The following is a 21,512-nucleotide window of genomic DNA, read 5'->3' as shown; positions in this document are numbered from 1 at the left end:
TTAACTGTGACACTATGCTTCTCTGACTGAGAATTGACCACTTAATAGCTAAAATTATTCACAGTAGCAAATATTTTATTAATACTACCAAACAATTTTTGAGCATTTACCATGTGTCTGGGACAGTGCTAAGTGTTTTAGATACACGAGTGTATTTAATTGCCACAACGTATCTTTGAAATAGGTATTATTTTATCCTTTGTTTACAGATAGAGGCACAGAGAAACTTCAGGACGAGGAAAGAGCTTTGCCAGGTTGTTCACATTCCCCTGGTTGGATGGATGTGCTTTTTCAAAAAGACCAACTTGTAGGACAACATCTGTCTGTTATTGACCCTTTTTCCACAGGAGATGCCAAGTTTGTGTCCAGCCTAGCGATACTCTGTTTAAACTCACCTCCCACGATGACAATCCGTTCCCCAAGCACCACTGCAGGGGCACACACATTCTTGATCATTCTTGTCTCCATTTTGAACCATGTGTTTCTGGAAATGTGATAAACCTGAGGGAGAAATATTATAATCACCCAGGGCCCCATTATAATCATGGCTATAATCACCCAGGGCCCCATTATAATCATGGCACTGCATTTTAAAGTTAGCTAGATGATAGATAAATACATAGATACCTATAGATAGACAGTAATAATAATTAGGATGCTGAAATTTGAGTGATTTTTTTTTTTTTTACTTTTTTCCACTTTTTAATATTGCAGGTATATTACTTTCACTAAACAATACACTATTCAATAACAGAAAGGAGATTATTAGCAACTGGTCTTTATGTGACCCCATGCGACCAGTGGCTGGATTTCTATAGAACGGGCCAAGGGCTCTGCACTGTAGAATGCATTTGTTTTTCTTCCTTGGGACATTTTCTATTTTAGTGAGAAATGGAGCAACTTGGGTATTGATAAGACAAATGAGTTTTCAATTGCTTTGCTCTCTAAGCTCATGTTTAAGTTTCTCAATGTTCCAATGTGTCCTGGGTTTGAGAGGGTCCTAGAATCATGAGTCAGTCTGGAGTTGGATGGGGTAGGTTTTTGAACAGTTCATGCCTGACAGTCAACAGAGTCCCAGAAAAAAGAAAGAATAAGAAAAGGAAGAAAGGAGAAAGAGGAGGGGGCAGGGCGGAGGGGGATCTTCTATCCCCAGGCTGTCCTTTGATGTGCTCTGAAATAGTGAAGCAAATCGTGGTTCCCTACATCATGACTCCCTCCTGTTAATTCCCTCAGCTTGAAATCCAAATGTCAAACGTAAATTAGTTCCTTACAGGCAAAATTATCACAAACATATAGGATGGACTTCATAGATAAGAAAAGAAGGAAGGAAAACACTTATTTACAGACGAAAATGGGGCAGTCCCCTTCACTGGAAGTTCTTTCAGTATGAAATATAATTTCCAACATTATTAACGGCCACCACACATCTGTCAGTTTGTCATACCATGGTGGCTTGCATGTTGCTGTGATGGTGGAAGCTAAGCCCCCGCTGTTTCAAATACTAGCAGGGTTACCTATGGTGGACAGGTTTCAGCAGAGCTTCCAGACTGGGACAGACTAGGAAGAAGGACGTAGCAGTCTACTTCTGAAAAAATTGACCCGTGAAAACCTTATGAATAGCAGTGGAACATTGTCTGATATAGTGCTGAAAGATGAGCCCCTCAGGTTGGAAGGCACTCAAAATACGGCTATGGAACAGCTGCCTCCTCAAAGTGGAGCCGACCTTGATGACATGGATGAAATCAAGCTTTTGAGACCTTCATTTGCTGATGTGGCATGATTCAAAATGAGAAAAAAGAGCTGCAAATATCCATTAATAATCAGAACGTGGAATGTATGAAGTATCAATCTAGGAAAATTGGAAGTTGTCAAAAATGAAATGGAATGCATAAAGATCAATATCCTAAGCTTTATCTGTTGCCTTAGAGTTGATTCCCACTCATAGCGACCCTCTAGGACAGGGTAGAACTGCCCTGTAGGGTTTCCAAGGAGCAGCTGGTGGATTTGAACTGCTGACCTTTTGGCTATCAGTTGGTCTATTAACTGCTGTGCCACTAGGGCCCCATCCTAGGCATTAGTGAGCTGAAATGGACAGGTATTGGCCATTTTGAACCAGACAATCATATGCTCTACTATGCTGGGAGGAACAAATTGAAGAGGAATGATGTCACATTTCTTGTCAAAAAGAACATTTCAAGAATCTATCCTGAAATATGCTAAGGAAATAATCCGAGATGCTGGGCTATATGAAGAACAAGGCGTCAGGATTGGTGGAAGACTCATTAACAACCTGCATTATGCAGATGACGTACCCTTGCTTGCTGAAAGCAAAGAGGACTTGAAGTACTTACTGATGAAGATCAAAGACCATAGCTTTCAGTATGGATTGCACCTCAACATAAAAAAAAAAAAAAAACCTCATAACTGGACCAGTAATCAACATCATGATAAATGGAGAAAATATTGAAGTTGTCAAGGATTTCATTTTATTTGGGTCCACAATCAATGCCCATAGAAGCAGCAGTAAAGAAATCAAAAGACCATTACATTGTGCAAATCTGCAGCAAAAGGCCTCTTTAAAGGGTTAAAAAGTAAAGATATCACTTTGAGGACTAAGGTACATCTGACCCAAGCCAAAGTATTGATTATACCATGGACTGCCAAAAGAAGGAACAAAACCATCTTGGAGGAGGTACACCCAGAATGCTCCTTAGAAGCAAGGATGGCAAGATTTTGTCTTATGTACTTTGGACATGTTATCAGGAGGGACCAGTCCTTGGAGAAGGACATCATTCTTGGTAAGGTAGAGGGTCTCGAAAAAGAGGAAGACCTCAATGAGATGGATTGACACAGTGGCTGCAACAATGGGCTCAAAGACACCAACGATTGTGAGAATGGCGCAGGACCAGGCGGTGTTTTGTTCTGCAGTACCTAGGGTTGCTATGAGTTGGAACTGAGTCTACAGCACCTAGCAACAACAACAACAACAATATTATTAAGGGCTTTAGGTTGTTCATTTTATTGGACTTAATCATCATAACCATCCTATTAGGTACTTACTATTACTTCTTCCCATTTTTCAGATTAGACCATTGAGGCTTAGAGAGGTTAAGCACATACCCGAGGTCTCACAGCTAGAGTGAGTGGAAGAGCTAGTCTGGTTGAGCCTAGAGTTCGTGCTCTCAACTACCACACCCATGGCTCTGTCTGGGACCATGTCAGTGTGGCTTTTCCTGAGGGAGGTTTTTGAGACTGGAGACCACTTGAGGTCTCTGCGAGTCCCTCGAGTTGGTGAAGCACAGAAGTTCTAGAGACAGGGGGAACCAGACAACTATGAAGCCTCACGGTTTCATCTGCACATAAGTAGATGGCAAAACTCCTTGGAAAAATGCAGTGGACTCCTTGGAAGAAAAGCAAACACTGGTTGCATTTTACTCAAGTGAGTAATTACCTCCTGGCCTTCTGTTTTCTATCAGCTTTGCGTATGGTATCAAAAACAGATTAAACATTTGTTCACAATCCTCATAATACCCCAGAGAGGCTGGGGCCAGGATAACAAGGGAGGATCTTTGACCAATGGAGCAAGGGACACTTCGCTATGGTGAAGGATTTTCCAGAAATAGAGGTAGAAAGAAGGCCAGGTAGCAAGGTACACGTACACACACAATTTGCTCAGTAGCCCTGCTGCAGTATAAATTCTTGAAAGAATGCATGCAGATGAACCATCCTAGGAAGAAAACTCAGAGCCCATGTCTAAAAACCCATCAAGTAACCCCAAGCATTCATTTTAAACTATAATTGAATGAGTGAAATTTCCATTTCAATGCTAGTCCTAAATGGGTAAGAAAAACATCCAAATTAATGTTTTTACCCAATGTCAAGGGTCATACTATCTGTTTAAAAAAAAAATTTTTTTTTGGCTCTGCAAGGAGCTCATTTGATTGCACTACGCATTTCTTGATATGCTAATTTAGAGCTTTGCGTTTTTGTCTTAGGAAGTTGGTGACAATTTTGCAGTGTGAAATCCTCCGTATATTTGTTGACCTGAGTTTGAAAAATAGTCAAGAAAGAAGAAGGGGCTCTAGCTTTACATAGAGGCCCTTCATTATATCTGCATCCTGTGGTCAGAGCTTGAAGGGAAGCAGAGAGCATCACTGGAAAGATTAAGAATCCACCTTGATAGTCTGAGAGGAGCAACCAAAAATATGGGCTGCAGAAGTGAAGATGAGAAAAAACGGAAAAAGACTTAAGTCACTTTTCTCCAGCCCCACTGACACTGACCTAGTCCAAGCCATCATCATCCCTTGCCTGGACCTCAAGAAGAGCCCTCCCCCAACCCACCTCCCTTTGCCCACTGAACCCCCCTTCAACCCATTCTCCACAGGCACCTAGAGGAAAATTCTGGAAATGCAAATTAGAATTCCTCACCCTTTAATGATGTCCCATTACTCTCAGGCTATAGGCCCAATTCCTTGTCAAGGCCTACAAAGCCCTGCCAGACCATCCTCATCTCCCAACACACCCCTTTCCAGAATTTCTACCTAGGAGGGGCTTAGGGGCAGCAGCCTGGGCGGAGGGGGTTGCTCTGGTAGCTTGGGAAGGGGGCTGATGGAGATTATTTAGGAAACTAACACCCCTGCCCTCGGTGGTGCAAAGGGTTAATGCAGTCACTTGCTAACCAAAAGGTTGGAGATTCAACTTCACTCAGAAGTACCTTGGAAGAAAGGCCTGGGGATCAACTTCCAAAAAATCAGCTACTGTAAGCCCTGTGGAGCCCAGTTCTCCTGTGACACACATGGGGTCGCCATGAGTCAGAATCAATTTGATGGCGACTGGTGGTTACTGGTTAACAGCCCCTGCCCCAGCTACTCCTTGGCACAATACCTTTCTCCTTGCTCTGTGTTGCGACCACATTGCTCATTCTTTCAGCTCCTCAAGGCAATGGGCTGTGCCCCTTTCTGCTTCAGAGCCTTTGTACAAGCTGTTCCCTTACCCAGGAACACTCCTCCTCCCTCAGTAGATAACTCGACTCCTCCTTCAGATGGCAGATTCAACATCTGCTCAGAGGAGCTTCCTTGCCTCCTTCCATATGTCAGATCCTTCTATTCTGGGCTCTCTTGACATCCACTCTACATGTCCACAGGCATCCAGAGGGAAATTCTGGAAATGCAAAGCTTCTTTGCTCCTCATCTTTACCTGCCATTTATCCTCTGTACCTCTCTGGTGGTGCGGTGGTTAAAGCTCTTGGCTGCTAACAGAAAGGTCGGCGGTTCAAACCCACCAGCTGCTCTGCAGGAGAAAGACGTGGCAGTCTGCTTCTGTAAAAATTTGCAACCTTGGAAACCCTATGGGGTCACTATGATTCATAATCCACTCAATTGTAGTAGGTATTGGGGTTGACCTCTCTGTTCAAGTCAGCTTAAGCCGACCTCACAGGGTTCCGTCCAAAGTTCCTGAAACTTAAAGCCCCCTGACTCCCACTAAACTGGTTTTGGGCACCCCCTTATGCTCTTAGAACACCCCTGTATTGCAGCATCTGAACTGTAATTGTCTCGTAAGCTCCTTGAGGGCAACTGGAATTTGCTGCACATGCTTGTGTCTTCAGGGCCCTCACAGTGGTTGGCACTCAACATAACTCTTCCTTAGAAAGGAACAAAGCAAATCTCATGTGGTCTCCCTCAGGATCTTTAAAGATAGGCTTGTTACTCAGGTTTTCCACATCATTAGATGAGCTGCAGATGACCAGAACTTGCATAAAACTGGAAAATATCATACTATTCTGAAATTTTGATCTTTTATGAATCCTACTTTTCTGAGAGCTTCTGAGTGAAAATAATATCTACCTGTCATTTAAGGCAGGGGTTCCCCAACCTGGCTGCACCTTATAATCTTCCGGAAATAGTAAATGTCTGGACCCTACACAAAGAGACTGTGATTGCGTAGCGCTGAGATGGAGTTGAGGGGATTAGGTAATAAGCAGTCTGTGAATCAGTGCTTGGGAATCTTCTTCTAAGCCCATACTTATTTGGGTTAGAAACATCTGCTAAACTCCTGTAGAACTTCAGCATCTGATATTAAGTGTGTTCTAGCTTGAATTGTTAGATTTTTTTCTCAAATAAACTCTTTGTGGAAAGGGATTGTATCTCATGTGCTTTTGTGTGTATTGAATTTACACAAAAAGGACACATAAATTGATGAAATCTTGCTGAAAAATTCCTTCCTTCCTTCCTTCCTTCCTTCCTTCCTTCCTTCCTTCCTTCCTTCCTTCCTTCCTTCCTTCCTTCCTTCCTTCCTTCCTTCCTTCCTTCCTTCCTTCCTTCCTTCCTTCCTTCCTTCCTTCCTTCCTTCCCTCCCTCCCTCCCTCCCTCCCTCCCTCCCTCCCTCCCTCCCTCCCTCCCTCCCTCCCTCCCTCCCTCCCTCCCTCCCTCCCTCCCTTCCATCCATCCTGCATAAATGAGAAATGGGTGGGTGGGTGTGTGTAGGGGGTACATTCATGCGCTTACAAGACGTAAGGACCAGCCATTTACCTGAATAAGGCGCACAGGGTTCTGCATGATGTCCTCTCCCCCAAAGAGGTAGAGTCTTTGGTCTTTCACAGCAACTGCAGGGTGGAGAACACCCACTGGCATTCTGGCCATACTCTCCCAGACATTGCAGATGCTGTCATATCTCTCCATGGAGCCTATGACCTCCTGCCTGTCTCCAAGCCCCCCGATGGAGAAGATGAAGTTCTTATGGGCAGCGCTTCTGTGAGAGTAGCGGGCCACCAGCATAGGTTCCCCTAGCCGCCACTGATTGAGTTTTAGGGAGAAGATGTAAACGTTGGGGCTGGCTAGACTCTTCTGTGACCTGATGGCCATGCCCCCGATGACGTAGACACTGCGGTGCAAGGTGACGGCTGAGGCCTTGTACAGCCGGGTCGGGAGTTTGGCAAGGTCCTGCCATTGGTCGGTCTGTCCGTTGTAGAGCAGAACATCCCTGGTGGTCTGCTGGTTGTCCTTCCTTCCACCCAAGAGGATGAGGAAATCTTGGTAAGACTTTCTTGGAGGGACATGACACAGGGGTTTGAGGTCTGGGGCAGTGGTGCCATACAAAGAAAACACCTGCCTCTTGGCTGTCTCCAAGATGGCCTGGCATGCAGGTGAGGTTTGAAGGAGGGCGTCGCTGGCTATGAAATGGTAGAAGAAGGCCGGGTGGACATACTGAAGCCTGACCTGCTTGAACAGTTCCTGCACATAGCGTTTCCGGGCCTCGAGGTCATGCTTGATCCAAACCATGAGAGCCTCAAACACCTTTTCCTCCTCCCCACAGAGCCCATCGTCTCCGAGGTAATCTTTCAACTCCAAAGCACAGAGCTCTTTCAGGTCGGCCGATGAGGCCACCTCTGGGAAATACTTTAGGGCCACCTCCCTCGCTTTCTTCTTGAGGGTCTCACAACTTAAGATTTCAGAGAGTCTGATCATGCCCAGGCAATTGCTGGGGGTCAGCTGGCTCTGGAGGTACGAAGAGCAGGCCTCAAAGAGCTTGGGATATTGCAACATGGAAGCTGCCTCCATCAAGGGGAGAGCTCTCTCAGCTGTGATGTGCACCTTGCCGGTATAGACATACAGGATGATCTGGTCCAGAGTGGTGGGGTCGATGCCTTTCAGCTGAACTTTGGACTCACTGCTCTCCCTGAAGTTGCTGCAGAACATGGCCCTGAAGTAGGGGCTGCTGGAGGCCAGCACGTTTCGGTGGCAGGGCACCACCCAGGTACCCACACAGATGCTCACATCTGTCAGGATCCCATCTTGTCTTAAGCCATTGAGTTGCCTCAGCAAGTCAGAAGAGAAGTCAAGGTCTTTGAAGAGCAGCCCATCTGGCGACTCCTCGTCCATCCTACAAAGAGGGAAGGAAGCCCCAAGAGGGAGTGAGAATCAAGTTTTTCTTAGAATGTGCTGGAGGGTTTAGCTGTGGGGGAGAGTCAAGTCTTAGAATGTGCTGGAGGGTTTAGCTGTGGTGGCTCTGAGATGTGAAGCATTTATGTCTGTTCACCTAGATACTTCTGGTGTGGCCAAGGGCATCATTTAATGAAGGTTGGAAAGGGAGGCCACCCGCACCCCAGATCTCAAAGCCGACACCTCCGTTTTTGGTTGATTATTCTCCAAAGTAACATGCACATGGGATCTCTGGCTAGTCAGAAGGGGAAAAAAGGTTGTTGGAAGTTTCTGGACTATCAGGGGCTTGATGTAAGATAATATTCAATGTACGTGGCTAGAAGAAGTATGTAAGCCTTTCTCCAGATTCTCAGCATATCTGTTGTTAAGTAAATGCATCTAAATGTCTCTTTCTGCGAGTTTGTCCTTCCCCAGGGATGTCATTCTGGGGGCGTGGCCCTCTGGTAACTAGACCGAAATGAACCACGAAAATGGGTCTTTGCAATTTTTTTTGAAACGTGACTTTACTGAGTCTTTTCGGTTTCATTTTTAAGATGGGATAAATAGAAAGCAGAAACCAAACAACACCCTGGACAGGGTTTACTGGGTGACATCTGGCGGTCTCCCAGCAGAAGAAGCCAGCATTGGGGACATTTACCTTGTTTTGCTGCAGTGACATCCACCGATGCCTGGTCCCCCTTGTCTCCCCGGAAAGTTTCGACCTCCGGCTTCAAGGGAAACCATAAACCCAGGCCTTTCCTTCAGTTGGCAAATGGTCTGTCCTGGAAGATTTCTGGATTTGTTTATGCTGAAGGCACTTTCACAGTTTTCTAGAGCTTTGTGAAAGAGCTGCTGGGCAGGAGACAGTGTATACATTCCAGGGCTAAGAATAGTCGCATATGTACTTTCCACTGTTATGACATGTGACTTTCCAGTTGCCTTTTGCAGCCACCCTCGGGCCTGCAGGGCTGGCGCATGCCCACACGCCTTGTTTCTTTGGCATGTGTTTACAGCAGCATAAATAGATCCAGAGGAACAGCTTCTCTGGAAGAAGACCTTGCTGCCCACTTGGAAACATCCTGATTCTCTTGTCCTAAAAGTGCCTGGGAATTCTAGATGTCTGTAAACAGGTTGCCATGACCTGTGGAGAGTCACTGAAGATAGCGCTGGGCCCTGACGAAGGTGGCAGGTGGTCACAAAGGAAGCCAGGACATGGGCTCATGGGCTCTGCTCATTGGGTCTCTATTTCTCACCATCTGCCTGGCAGGGTCATTGGAGAAGGCTGTGATTTCCTCCTCTAGGTTCCAAGGTGACAGAATCTGTGACAAAGATTGCTTTTTAATATCTATTGAGCACCCTGGAGTTTCCAGACTCAGGAAAACAAACCTTTGTTGGGCCTCCTTGCCCACAAGCTCTGACCACTCTTTATGGTCAGGTCTCTGCTAATCCATGTCATACCTGCCTGTCACGGACACATACGAGTGGTTCTTCAGTTAGGTTTTACAGTTTAGGTTTTTTTTTCTGTTTTACTTTTCCATATTCATCCATCTGGTAGGTTTGAGAAAGAGGTCAGGAGGTAAGTCATATTGTTCCAGGATAAAGGTGTACCAGCGAGACAGAGAAAGAGAGAGGGAAGGGAAGGAGGGGGAGAGGAGTAGAGGTGAAAAGAGGAAAGGTTGAGAGAAGAGGAGAAAAGTGGAAAGAGGAGGAGGAAAAGGTCCAAAGAAGTCCAGAGGGTCAAGGTCAGGGATCCTTGTCATTGGGTCAAGGGTCTGGAGGCCAAAATTTGGAGCAGAGGGCCTGATCCAAGGAGATCAGAGACCCATGGAGATATAGGCAAGGAGCTGGAAAGAGAAGCTGTTTGTACCGATATCAGAAAAAAAACAAAAACAAAAAATAAGCTCATTGCCATCGAGTTGATTCCAACTCATAGCAACCCTATAGGACAGAGTAGAACTGCCCCATAGAGTTTCCAAGGAGTTCCTGGTGGATTCGAACAACCGATCTTTTGGTTAGCACCCGTAGCTTTTAACCACTACACTACTGGGGTTTCTGATATCAGAGTTGGTGGCTATTCCTGAGCTTCTGAGTGATGCTGGTGATATAACAGGTGAATAGGCAGCCAAGTTTCTAAAAGGACCGAGACAGAAAGATAGACGGTGAGACAGACAGCTGCCCTGGAGTCCGCTCCGGCTTATGGATGGCCCTATGTAGAACAGAATGAAATATGACCCAGTCCTTTGTCATCCTCATGATCACTGGCGTGTTTGAGTCCATTATTGTGACTATTAAGTCAATCCATCTCACTGAGGGTCTCTCTCGCCCCTCGCTGGCTCTCTGCATCACCAGACATGATGTCCTTCTCCATCCATTGATCCCTCCTGTTGATGCAGCCAAAGCAAGTGAGTTGGACAATGTTCTGATGTGATCCATAGGGTTTCTACTGAGGTTTCTAATTTTTGGAAGTTGATTGCCAGGCCTTTCTTCCTAGTCTGTCTTAGTCTTGTGGCAAAGCTTTCAGAATCACAGGAACAAGGAAGCCATCACAGTATGACAAATGGACAGATGGGCGGTGATTAAAGGGCCTAAGGTCCAGCTATTTCTGCTTCTGAGCCTTTGCACGTGCTTTCTTTTGGCAGTTCCTCCATTTCCACGGCTGAACTTCTATTCACCCTTCAGAACTTAGTTTGTATATCAGCTTCTCTGCAAGTTTTCCTTGGCCCTCTCAGACAATTCATTTCTCACTTCTCTGTACTGTTCTCATTCCCTCCGTGTACTTCTAACACATTGCATGCCTCATGCCTCGTTGCAACTATGTTTACTTGCCTGTGACTCTCCTATTAGAATGTAAGTGTCTGGATGGCAGGAGCCTTATCTTACTGTCTCGGGTGCCTAGTACAGTGCCTGGCATAGTGGGTAAATTATATATAGTTGCTGAATTGGGCTGTAGTAGAAAGGAGAACTGAGAAGGGAGAAAGAGAGGGAACCTCGTTGAGTGGCCTTCATGCCCTCTTCTGCTATGTAAGTTTACCAGGGTTGTCAAGTACAGCTTGGTGTGTAGAAAACCTGTTGCCATCGAGTCGATTCCTACACAGTAGAACTGCCCCATAGAGTTTCCAAGAAGAAGCTGGTGGACTCAAACTGCCGACGTTTTGGTTAGCAGCTGAATGCTTAACCACTGTACCACCAGGGCTCCTTGGTGTGTAGAGTATAATATAAATGGTGCCTTGGAATGACCCTGGGTGTCCCTCATTTTATTCAAATCCAATACTGTGATGAAATGAAAAGTAAAGCCATTATTTTGTACAGTAGAGCAAGAGTTATGTTGAAGGTCAGGAACTGAACTGGGATCCTCCCAACTCTAAAGCTAGAGCTTTAGTCCTTGGCTTCGGAGTCAGCACAATGGAAAAGGACCCCCCTTAGTGCTCTGAAACAATGCCTTTCTTACTTTTCCTCCAGCCCAGGCTTTGCTGTGAGAGTCATAGGGATTCCTGGGGCGAACTTACATGGCACCATCCACTAGCAGAGATCTTGGAGTTTCCCCTAATGAGACCTTTTGGAGCCCAGCTCTGTCCAGTGTTCCAGTGAACCCTGGGGTGCAGTGTCAATGTCCGACTGGAGTTAACAAATGCTCTGGATTCTAAAGGTTAGAAAAAACAGACCCTGTTCTGTTGACCTGGCCAGCTAGGGGAATTCTGGCTCTACATTAAATGTCAGAAAAGACACAAAGAGAATCTAAGTGTTTACCTTCTAAGTAAACACACACATATAACCCCAGCCAAAGACTTCTCTTACCATCCAGATATAACGCCAACCAGCTTGTGTTCTGTTCATTAATCCGTTTCTCTTAGAGGGCTTTATACGTTTGTCTTAACTTTATCTAGAAGATGTCTTAGTTTCTGCCACCACCACCGGTTGCTGTCAGTTGACTTTGATTCATGGAGACCCCATGTGTGTCAGAGTAGAACTGCGCTCTGTAGGGGTTTCGGTCACTGAGTTTTTGGAAGTAGAGTGCCAGGATTTCCTTCTGAGGCACGTCTGGGTGGACCAGAACCTTGAACTTTTCCTTTAGCAGCCAAACACATTAGCCGTTTGTACCACCCAGGGCCTCCATGTCTTAGTATAAAAACAACAAAACCCACTGCCCTCGAGTCGATTCCGACTCACAGCGATCCTATAGGACTGAGTAGAACTGCCCCATAGAGTTTCAAAGGAGCGCCTGGTGGATTTGAACTGCCGACCTCTTGGTTAGCAGCTGTAGCACTTAGCCACTACCCCACCAGGGTTTCCATGTCTTAGTATAAAAACAAAAAAAGAAAATTTTTTTTTTTTTTTTTAGGGAACCTAAAATAAATGGAAATATTTACCTCCTTGCCCCTCCTTTTGTTGAAAGCCAGTATATGATGAGTCAAGGCCCAGGTTTGGGGGCAGAAAGACTTGGGGACAATCTTGGTATTTCCCTTAGTATCTGTGTGGTCTTGGCAAGTTACTTATATTTTTCCAGCCTCAGCTTCTCTCTCTGTGAAATGGGAATAACCATCCTTGTCTCAGAGAAATAATGTATGTGAAACACCCCATACAGTACCTGGCACAGTGGAAGCTCACAGTAAATTACGATGGTATTACATTAATACTCTGAAATAGCCTCATTAGCTCCCAGTGGGTCTTCATGCCCAGTTTAATCTGACCTCTCACTCACTGTAGATAATTCCTTTATCTTGAGCAATTGCTGTGTTCCTCATTATTCACTTTCATCCAGGAGTCCTGGATTCAACTCCTGACTCTGCCATAGACTGGCTGTGTATCTTGGGACATGTCACTTAAACCCTCTATACTTCACATCCTCACCTATGAAAATGTAGACCTGGTGACCTCTGAGCCCACCCCTTCCAGCTCACCCTTCTGTGGCTTGTGTTCTCTGCAGGCTGTGGTCTGGAGATAGACCTGAAGGATGGGCTGAGCATCGGTGAGGAGGCCTCCTCAGCCCGTCTCCGGTCTGACGCCATGCACAGAGAAGAAATGCCAGGCAAGCTGCCAGCTGGGGTTCTGTAGTACTTTGTTCTTTTAAGTAAATTCAAAAAGGCTTCTTTTTCCTTGCAGAATTTTTGATTGGCATTAGATTGGCTCGCGAGGCTTCCATGTCTTTCCTGTCTGTGTGTGCTGGGCCCGGATTTCCAAAGAAAGGGCTGGCTAGTTCAGATCAGTGATGGGTTGACAGCTTCAGGCATGGAAGGTCAAAAAACATGCTGTCCCGTGCACGTTCGTCCTCTTCTGCACCCAGTGACATTCACACTCACAGGGAACCATGGCTGTGTACCAAGGAGGTGGATTTCCTGGATGTACAAACTGCAGGTGAAGACCCCATGGAGGCTACTCTCTAACTGGAAGTCCACTCCCTCTTGGCATGGGAGTATCTGCTGTTCCCATAGTAGGCAAGCAGAGGAGAAACATGAGGAGCAGGCAAATAAGGTTTCAATTAACCAGATCTTTAAAGGCTGTAGGAAGGACCTTGGCTCTTGATATTTTTTTTTTTTTTTTTGCTGTTGAGTTGTTTCCAACTCAGGGCAACCCCACATATGCACAGTAGAGCTGCTCCACAGAGTTTTGACCTTTTAGAAGCAGATGGCCAGGCCTTTTTTCCAAGGTGCCCCTAGGTGGGTTTGAGCTGCCGATCTTTCCACTAGTAGTTGAGCGCTTAACATTTTGCGCCACCCAGGGACTCCTGGCTATTGATACCAAAACCAAAAACCTATTGCTGTCGAGTCAATTCCAACTCGTAGCAACCCTATAGGACAGAGCTCAACTGCCCCACAGGGTTTTCAAGGAGCAGCTGGTGGAGTGGATTCCAACTGTCAACTTTGAGGTTAGCAGCCAGGTTCTTAACCACTGCTCCACCAGAGCTCTTGACAGGTAATTAAAAAATTTCTCTATGTATGTGAGTGCCTGTCTGTGTCTATACCAACCTAGTTGAATGTTTTTTTTAACCAACTCATGAAAGCTGAACAAGGGCTTTGTATTCCAGACAATACCGGAAAGTGGCCCTGTTCCTGTATTCTAGGCGTTGCCATGACTACCTTCCTTTGCGAGCTAGGAACCCAAGGCCATTTTTATTAGGCCAATAGTACCAAAAAGTCTGTATTCCCAACTCTTCCTGCACCCAGCACCCCCACCAGAAAATATCCTTACATCTTTTCCGCCTGGGGAGGGCAAGGCTGACAAGGATGACGTTAGGACGGTTAGTGGACTGTTGGTATAACCCGACTGCCTGGCCCCCTTCTCCCCGCAAACTGAAGTCTGACCTCATACATCATTTATGCCACAGATCAGCTTTCTGGGCTCTGAATCAAACTGGGGAAGAAAGAAATAATGTGATCAAGGATGCTTTCTTACTCTCCTGTTTTAGTGCTGTGAGTCACAAAGAATAATACAGTGCCCTGGCCTCTCTGCTCCCCAGGGGCCAGGCACTCCCTGATGGCAAGATAGGAGCCAACTCCTCAGGCCACTTAGGGGTGGTTTAGAAAGTTGCTGCTGTGGTATAGAAGGTGATTGACCTGCAGAAGGAGATTTCACTGGGCGGGTGAACTTCCCTACTTCAGAAGTGGGATTAACTAGAATCTCTACAGGAAATGGAAATTGAGCAAGGTGATACAAATAGAAAGCTTGCTGCTAATTGAAAGGTTGTCTGACAGTAGAAAGGCTGGCAGTTCGAGTCCATCCAGAGACACCTTGGAAGAAAGGCCTGGTGGTCATCTTCTGAAAAACCAGCAGTTGAAAACCCTGTGGAGCATGGCTCTACTCTGACACACACAGGATTACCGTGAGTTGGAACTGACTCTATTGCAACTGTTTATTTTTTATTTTTTAAGGATCTGATTAACTAAGATCCATCCATCCAGCCAGCCAGCCATCCGTTGAATAAAACACTGGAGAGACAGACAAGATCCCTGCCCTCATAGAGCTTACAGTCTGGTAGAGAAGACAAATAACCTCATGTTGTCAGTATTCAGAAAGGAAACCTTCCTCAACCTCCCTCCTCTCCCCCTCCCCCTGTGAATTCTGGGTCCCAACAGAAAGAGAATGTTATAGGTGTATCTTCGTAAAATTCTCACGGGGCTGAGTTTTAATCATGTGTTTCCATCTCTCTCTGCTATTTTAGATTGTGAACTCCTTGAGGGCAGGGATAAGTTTTACCTACCCCCACCCCTTGTTTGGAAAGACAGGGAAGAAGCATAATGGAATTTGTTAGCAGAAACCGGCACTGCAGGCTGCTTTCTTTTGCCTTTTCCAGATTTATATTTTTACTAGTGGCTCCCTCTTAAGTTTTTCTAAAACGCTTTTTAACTTACTTTTTTCTTTTTTGTATGTTTTAGGTGAAAGTTTACAGAGCAAATTAGTTTCTCATTAAACAGTTAATGCCCAAATTGTTTTGTGACATTTGTTGCCAACCCAGGATGTGTCAACACTCTCCCCTTCTCCACCCCAGGTTCCCTGTTTCCATTCATTCAGTTTTCCTGTCTGTTGCCGCCTTCCCGCCTTTGCTTTTTGGCTGGTGTGCCAATAAGTCTCGTTTATGTGACTGAACTATGAAGCGTGCCCCTCACCTGTGTTATTTTTGGCCCTATAGACCTGTCTAATCTTTGGCTGAAGGATGAACATCAAGAGTGACTTCAGTACTGAGTTAAAAGGGTGTCTGAGGGCCATACTCTTGGGGTTTCTCCAGCCTCTGTCAGATCAGCAAGTCTTTTTTTGTGTGTGTGTGAATTTGAATTTTATTCCGCATTTTTCTCCCCCTCTGTCAAAAAAAAAAAAAAATTTTTTTTTTTTTTTTTTCTGTGCTGGAATCTCTATTGTGATCCTTGCCAGAACAGTTGGTCGTAGTAGCTGGGCACCATCTAGTTGCTCTGGGTTCAGTCTGGTGGAAGTTGTAATAGTAGTGGTCCGTTAGTCCTTTGGATGAATCTTTCCCTTGTGCCTTTGGCCTTCTTCATTCTCCTTGGTCCAGCCGGGATGGGATCAGTAAGTGTGTCTCAGATGGCTGCTCACAGGCTTTTAAGGCCTCAGTTGCTACTCACCACAGTCAGATGTAGAACATTTTCTATTAATACTGATGTTTTTGAGAAAATGTCCTCTAGACAGACTTTTGAGTCTTCCGAATGATGTTCCCTTTCCTTGTCTTGCAGTATTTTTTCATAGTTTGCTTTTTTCTCTATTTCTTCAGCTTTAAATGAGATTTATCCAGAACCAGCGATAGCCAACCAACAGACTGTGTAGCTTGCCACTGGAATCACTGGCTGTCCCCCTGGACACTACTTGAATATCCTTCTTATAACCACAATTGGAGGAATGGCTGGTGTTCTTCCCAATTCCTAGTTCCATTCCCAGGGGCCCATCTGGCATTCGTATAATTTGGACTTGAGGGGCTGAGGTGTGCTTTTCTTCAATTTCTAGCTCTTGAAGAACTATAACTGCCAACTATCCAGCAATACCCTCCAACAGCCTCTTCTTGTCTTCCTCACAGCTTTCAAAACTTTACTTATGCTGAACTGACACTCCAGGATGCAAAGGGGCTCTGTCAGGGACACTCTCCGCCATCTTGCCCTGTTGTTTGTTTGAGAATTTCAGTCTCTGAAAGGATATGGAAAGATTCTGTGCGGTGTGTGTGTCTATATATAAAATTGTACCCTGGCTGCCTCAAAAGGTATCACCCATGCAGTAGAAGAATAATTGGCCAGTTTTAAGATTGGTCTATTCTTTGGGTCTCTGAGTCAGGGAGCAGGAATGTGGGAGAAGGGAACTCTTTCCCTATTCACTTTCAGAGAACTGGACCTCCTGTCTTTCAGGAGGCAAAGCAGGGTGGTTACTCACTATTTCTCTCAAGTCAACTGCATCTACTTTGTCATCATTCAAGTGACCCCCAGATTCTGCTATCAGGTTGTTTATCAGCCCTAATTTTCTGAAGGGTGGTGAGTATTCACCATTCCTTAGAAGTCATTTTTGGTGGACAGTCGTGGTTCAGTGGTATAATTCTTGCCTTCCATATGGGAGACCCAGGTTCTGTTCCCGGTCAGTGCACCTCACGCACGGACAGCCTCTACCCATCTGTCAGTGGCAGCTTTGTGTTGCTATGATGCTGAACAGACTAAGGCACATGAGGATGAAAGACCTGGTGATCTACTTCCAAAATTCAGCCAATAAAAATCTACAGATCACAATGGTTCAATCCATGATGGATCATAGGAATGGTACGGGACCACGCAGCATTTGTTCCCCTGTGCATGGGGTCACTATGAGTCGGGGCTGAGAAAATGGCAGCTAACAACAATAAGAACAAGACAGATGCTATTTTGTATTAGAACACCAGTTTGAAATATTGTTGAGGTTCAGTCCTCAGAACCTATCATGAGTTCAGGAGCTCCTAGGATAAAGGCTTCCCTTGTCATCTCTTTACTTTCTCCTACACCTGAATAATCAAATGTAGGAAAGAGTGGGTAAAGGCAAACATAGATGATTTGGTAATTCCCATTCCTGGGGAACTTCGCCAAGTCCCCAGGCCTTTGAGTAAGGAAGTAGGCAGTATCTTGTGTTTACCATTCCAGTGGGCAGGCCAGCACAGGCCATGGAGTTTCAGACATGAGCTGGAGGTCAGAAAGCCTGCTATTTAAACTCTTCATAACACCCAGTGCATTGTTCGTTGCCCAAAGGTGTTGTACAATATTGATAATAATAATGGGAACCAGGGATCAGCTTTTCCACCTGAAGGTGTGCACATTCTTCCCATTGTCATCTCCTTAACTGTCTTGAACACAAATGCCTAAGCAACACTTTCTCTGCGATTTCCAAAGTAGAACATGTATGGCGAAAGGATGTCCCTCCAGAAACGATGGTATAAGAAACCGTAATAAGGATGATATTCCCTGAAATTAGGAGAGCCAGGGCATACTGATTATCTCATTCTAATATAAAATTGGAAACCCTGGTGGCGTAGTGGTTAGGTGCTTCAGCTGCTAACCAAAAGGTCAGCAGTTCAAATCCGCCAGGCACTCCTTGGAAACACTATGGGGCAGTTCTACTCTGCCCTATAGGGCCGCTATGAGTCAGAATCGACTCCACGGCAGCGGGTTTTTTAATATAAAATTATTGAATACCTACTATATACCTAGTCCACTACCCATCAGTCAGTTTGTTGTTCTGTGGTGGCTTGTGTGTTGCTATGACGCTGCAAACAAGGCCACTGGTATTTCAAATACCAGCAGGGTCACTTATGGTAGACAGGCTTCAGAGGAACTTCCAGAATAAGACAGACTAGGAAGAAAGGCCTGGTGATCTATTTCCAAAAATTAGCCTATGAAAACCCTATGGATCACAACAGAATATTGTCCAGGATGGTGCTGGCAGGTGAGCCCCCTAGGTTGGAAGACACTCAAATTACACAGTGGCCACACAACAAAGGACTTGAGTATACCAATAATTGTGAATGTGGTTCAGGACTGGGCAGCGTTTTGTTTTGTTGTACATGGGGTCGCCATGAGTCAGAATCGAGTAGACGGCAACTAACAATAACACACACCTACTATGTCCACTGCCTGTGGAATGTATTTGGAGAAACACTCAAAGATCCTGTTTTTACCGGGTCAGACAACAGCTCCTTCTACTTGGCAAGCACTCTTTCCACCAACTAGAGCAGGTGATGATCCTGGCAACAGTGGGAAGGAAAGTGCAGGAAAGAAGGAAAAGAGACTATTTCCAGAAGGTGCTGTGAAAATGTGAAGTATTCCTAGTCCTGTGATTAGTTTGTCAGTGCTGGTGGGTCTCTGAGAAGGGGCACCTTGGACAGGCAAATAGAGTGGTACCAAACATGCGGTGGTGGTAGTGCATTGAGGGGGTGCTTTTCTTAGGATGGTGTCTCTGATGCCTGGGGAATGCTGGGCAGGGAGTAAGGTCAGTGTAACTACGGAAAGGACAGAGGAAAGGGTGTTGAAGACAAACTTGTCTGCTTCACCACTCCACCTGAGGTTCTCTAGGGACCCTTGCAAACATTTCCTTCTTCCCCAGTCCATCCGGCCAGGTGCCCAGTTGTTCTGATTTAAGCAGAACAGGCCTTTCCCACTTGACATTTTTGCACCAACTTTTTCATGTGGCCTTTCCCTAGGCCCTGTTCCCCCACTATCTCCCCATCTCATTTACTTCTCTTGCCCAGCCAAATTATTTTGTTTGTAAAACCATTATCCTGTTATCTCTTCTATTTTCACTTCTCGTGAAGAACCTTTCTGGACCTGACTGTCTTGGTCGGCTAGATTCCATTCCCCTCTTCTTTCCTTAGGTACACTTACTCCTCCCAAATGGCGTGGCTTTGTAAACTAGGCCACTTTCTCTAGTTATATCTCTGGGTGGAAGCTGCCTCTAGCCAAGTCAAGATGTCTCAAGAAAAAAGTAAAGGACTTGCTAGGGAGAAAAAAACCTTTTCTGGAGATAAGGAGAGAGCACAGAGCCTTGGGTATTGAGGGAATCCATGTTTTCTCAAGGAAAATTTTTTATTGAACAGCGAGGAACTATTCCACGAGGGTCATATTTCTGGCCTCTATGAGAGTTCCTTTTAGACTGTTATATAAAGGAAGAAAAGCGATCTTTGAACAGACCCAGGTGCAGCCAAGCACTGCCACGTACTAGTCAGGTAACCATGAGCAACTTTACATTCAATATATTGTTTAACCCTCATGCTACTCTTTTTTTTTTTTTTTTTAACCTTTAAATATTTTATTATGGAAAATTTCAAACATATACCAAAGCAGACAAAAAGTATAATGAACCTCAAAATACCCATTACCCAACTCCATCTACCATCAACCAGTCTTGCTTCATCTACCGTCCACCTATTTTTCCTTCCACCTCCCACATGGATACAGCACATTCCAGACATCATATCATCTGTAGATACTAAAATATAAAAATATTTTGAAAAAACCCCACGATATCATTATTGCATCTTCTTAAAACCCCAGTAATTCCTTCATGCCATCTAATATCCAGTCGTTGTTCATATTCTCTGGTTGTCTCTTAATTTATCCTTTATCATTGATTTGTTCAAGTTCAGTTCATGCATCGCACTTGTTGATACGACTTTCAAATCTCTTTTCATCTGTGGGTTCTCCTTCCCCAACCCTTTATTTTCTTGACATGGGTTTGTTGAAGAAACTGGGTCATTGGTCTGTAGAAGTTCTCTTCATTCTGATTTTGCTGATGGCTTTGCCGTGGAATTCTCTAATATGTTCATCTGTTCCCCTTATTTCCTACAAATTAGAAGTTTGGTCTAGAGAGGCTTGGTAAGATTCCGGTTCTTCTTTGCAAAAATGTGTCATGGATGGTGCTGCATACTTTCCATTGGAGGTACCTCAAGATACTCTGGTAGAAAACATTTCACTAAGCTAGGGTTTTTAGTATATGTCCCAAATATTGCATGCAATATACTTATACTAAATGTTTTTCATTGTTATCTGAAATTAAAATTTAACTGTGCATCCTGTGTTGTTATTTGCTAAATCTGGCAACTCTTGCCTATAGTACAGATGAGATTAAGTAACTTGCTGAGGGTACTTGACAAATATTAGCTTCTTGCTGTGGCCTTCCTTATCTCCACTGTTCAAGCAGCCAAAAGAGTGTTTTAGTTATCTTGTGCTGCCGCAACACAAATACCACAAATGGTTGGCTTTAAAGACAGAAATTTATTTTCTCACAGTTCAGGAGGCTAGAAGTCTGAATTCAGGACATGGCTATAGCAGGAGGTCATTTCTAGTCTATTTCAGCTTTTAGTAGCTGCCAGTAATCCTTGTCATACATCTGTCTCCATTGTCTGTCTTCCTCTTTTCCCTGTGTGTGTCTTCGTGTCTGTTCTGCTCTTTTTATAACTCAGAGGTGATTATATTTAGAACCCACCCTATTTGGGTAAAAAAAAAAAACCAAACCTGTTTCCATTGAGTCGATTCTGACTCATGGTAACCCTAAAGGACAGAGTAGAACTGCCCCATAGGGTTTCCAAGGCTGTAATCTTTACAGAAGCAGACTGCTGCATCTTTTTCCCACTGAGTAAACAGCTGGTGAGTTCGAACTACTGACCTTTTGCTTAGCAGCAGCCAAGGGCTTAGCCACCAATTAACGTAACAGGGAGAATTCTTTTTCCAAACTAGATCATATTTAAAGGTATAGGGGTCAAGATTTCAACATACATTTTTTGGGGCACAATTCAATCCATAACAGAGAGGGAGGGAGAAAGAACGAGAAAGAGAAAACCTTACCTACACTGAATGAAAATGCTCTGGCCTTCCTCTCATCTACTGTTTCATTAGACCCTTTCATCTGTTGTTAGGAGCTCCCTGGCAGCACTTACATTTAGTAGAGGGCACAGTGATTATTTGATCCTTTGGCTGAATCCTGACCAGAATTTTGACCTTTCTGAGGATGTGACAGAGTGGAGAGCCCAGAAGCCTTGGCATCCACAGCTGGGAATGCCCACTCTGGCTTTGACACTAACTCAATTCATAAGCCAGACTACCTGTTAGCTTTTTTATGAGTTTTAATTTCTTTATTGAAAAACAGAGAATG

General features: G+C 44.8%; 1 protein-coding gene across 3 annotated transcripts in view; it reads right to left on the bottom strand.

The window, feature by feature from the left end:
• The window catches only part of KLHL38 (kelch like family member 38), a 47,060-nt gene extending 38,309 nt beyond the window's left edge, over positions 1-8,751 (bottom strand). For 2 of the 3 annotated variants that reach the window (XM_049854253.1, XM_049854252.1), the window contains exons 1-3: positions 8,575-8,751; positions 6,528-7,878; positions 396-501 (exon numbers count right to left, since the gene is read on the bottom strand). In XM_049854253.1, coding sequence (XP_049710210.1) covers positions 396-501; positions 6,528-7,878; positions 8,575-8,660 — 1,543 coding nt within the window. In that variant the 5' untranslated portion in view covers positions 8,661-8,751. The remainder of the gene's footprint in view (positions 1-395; positions 502-6,527; positions 7,879-8,574) is intronic. The other variant, XM_049854254.1, reaches the window with a different exon arrangement.
• Positions 8,752-21,512: the final 12,761 nt, after the last annotated feature.

This window comes from Elephas maximus, chromosome 15 (genome assembly GCF_024166365.1).
Source record: "Elephas maximus indicus isolate mEleMax1 chromosome 15, mEleMax1 primary haplotype, whole genome shotgun sequence".
NCBI classification, from domain to species: domain Eukaryota; kingdom Metazoa; phylum Chordata; class Mammalia; order Proboscidea; family Elephantidae; genus Elephas; species Elephas maximus.
Note: the sequence above shows the minus strand (reverse complement) of the source record. Positions and strands in the feature narration are given on the sequence as shown.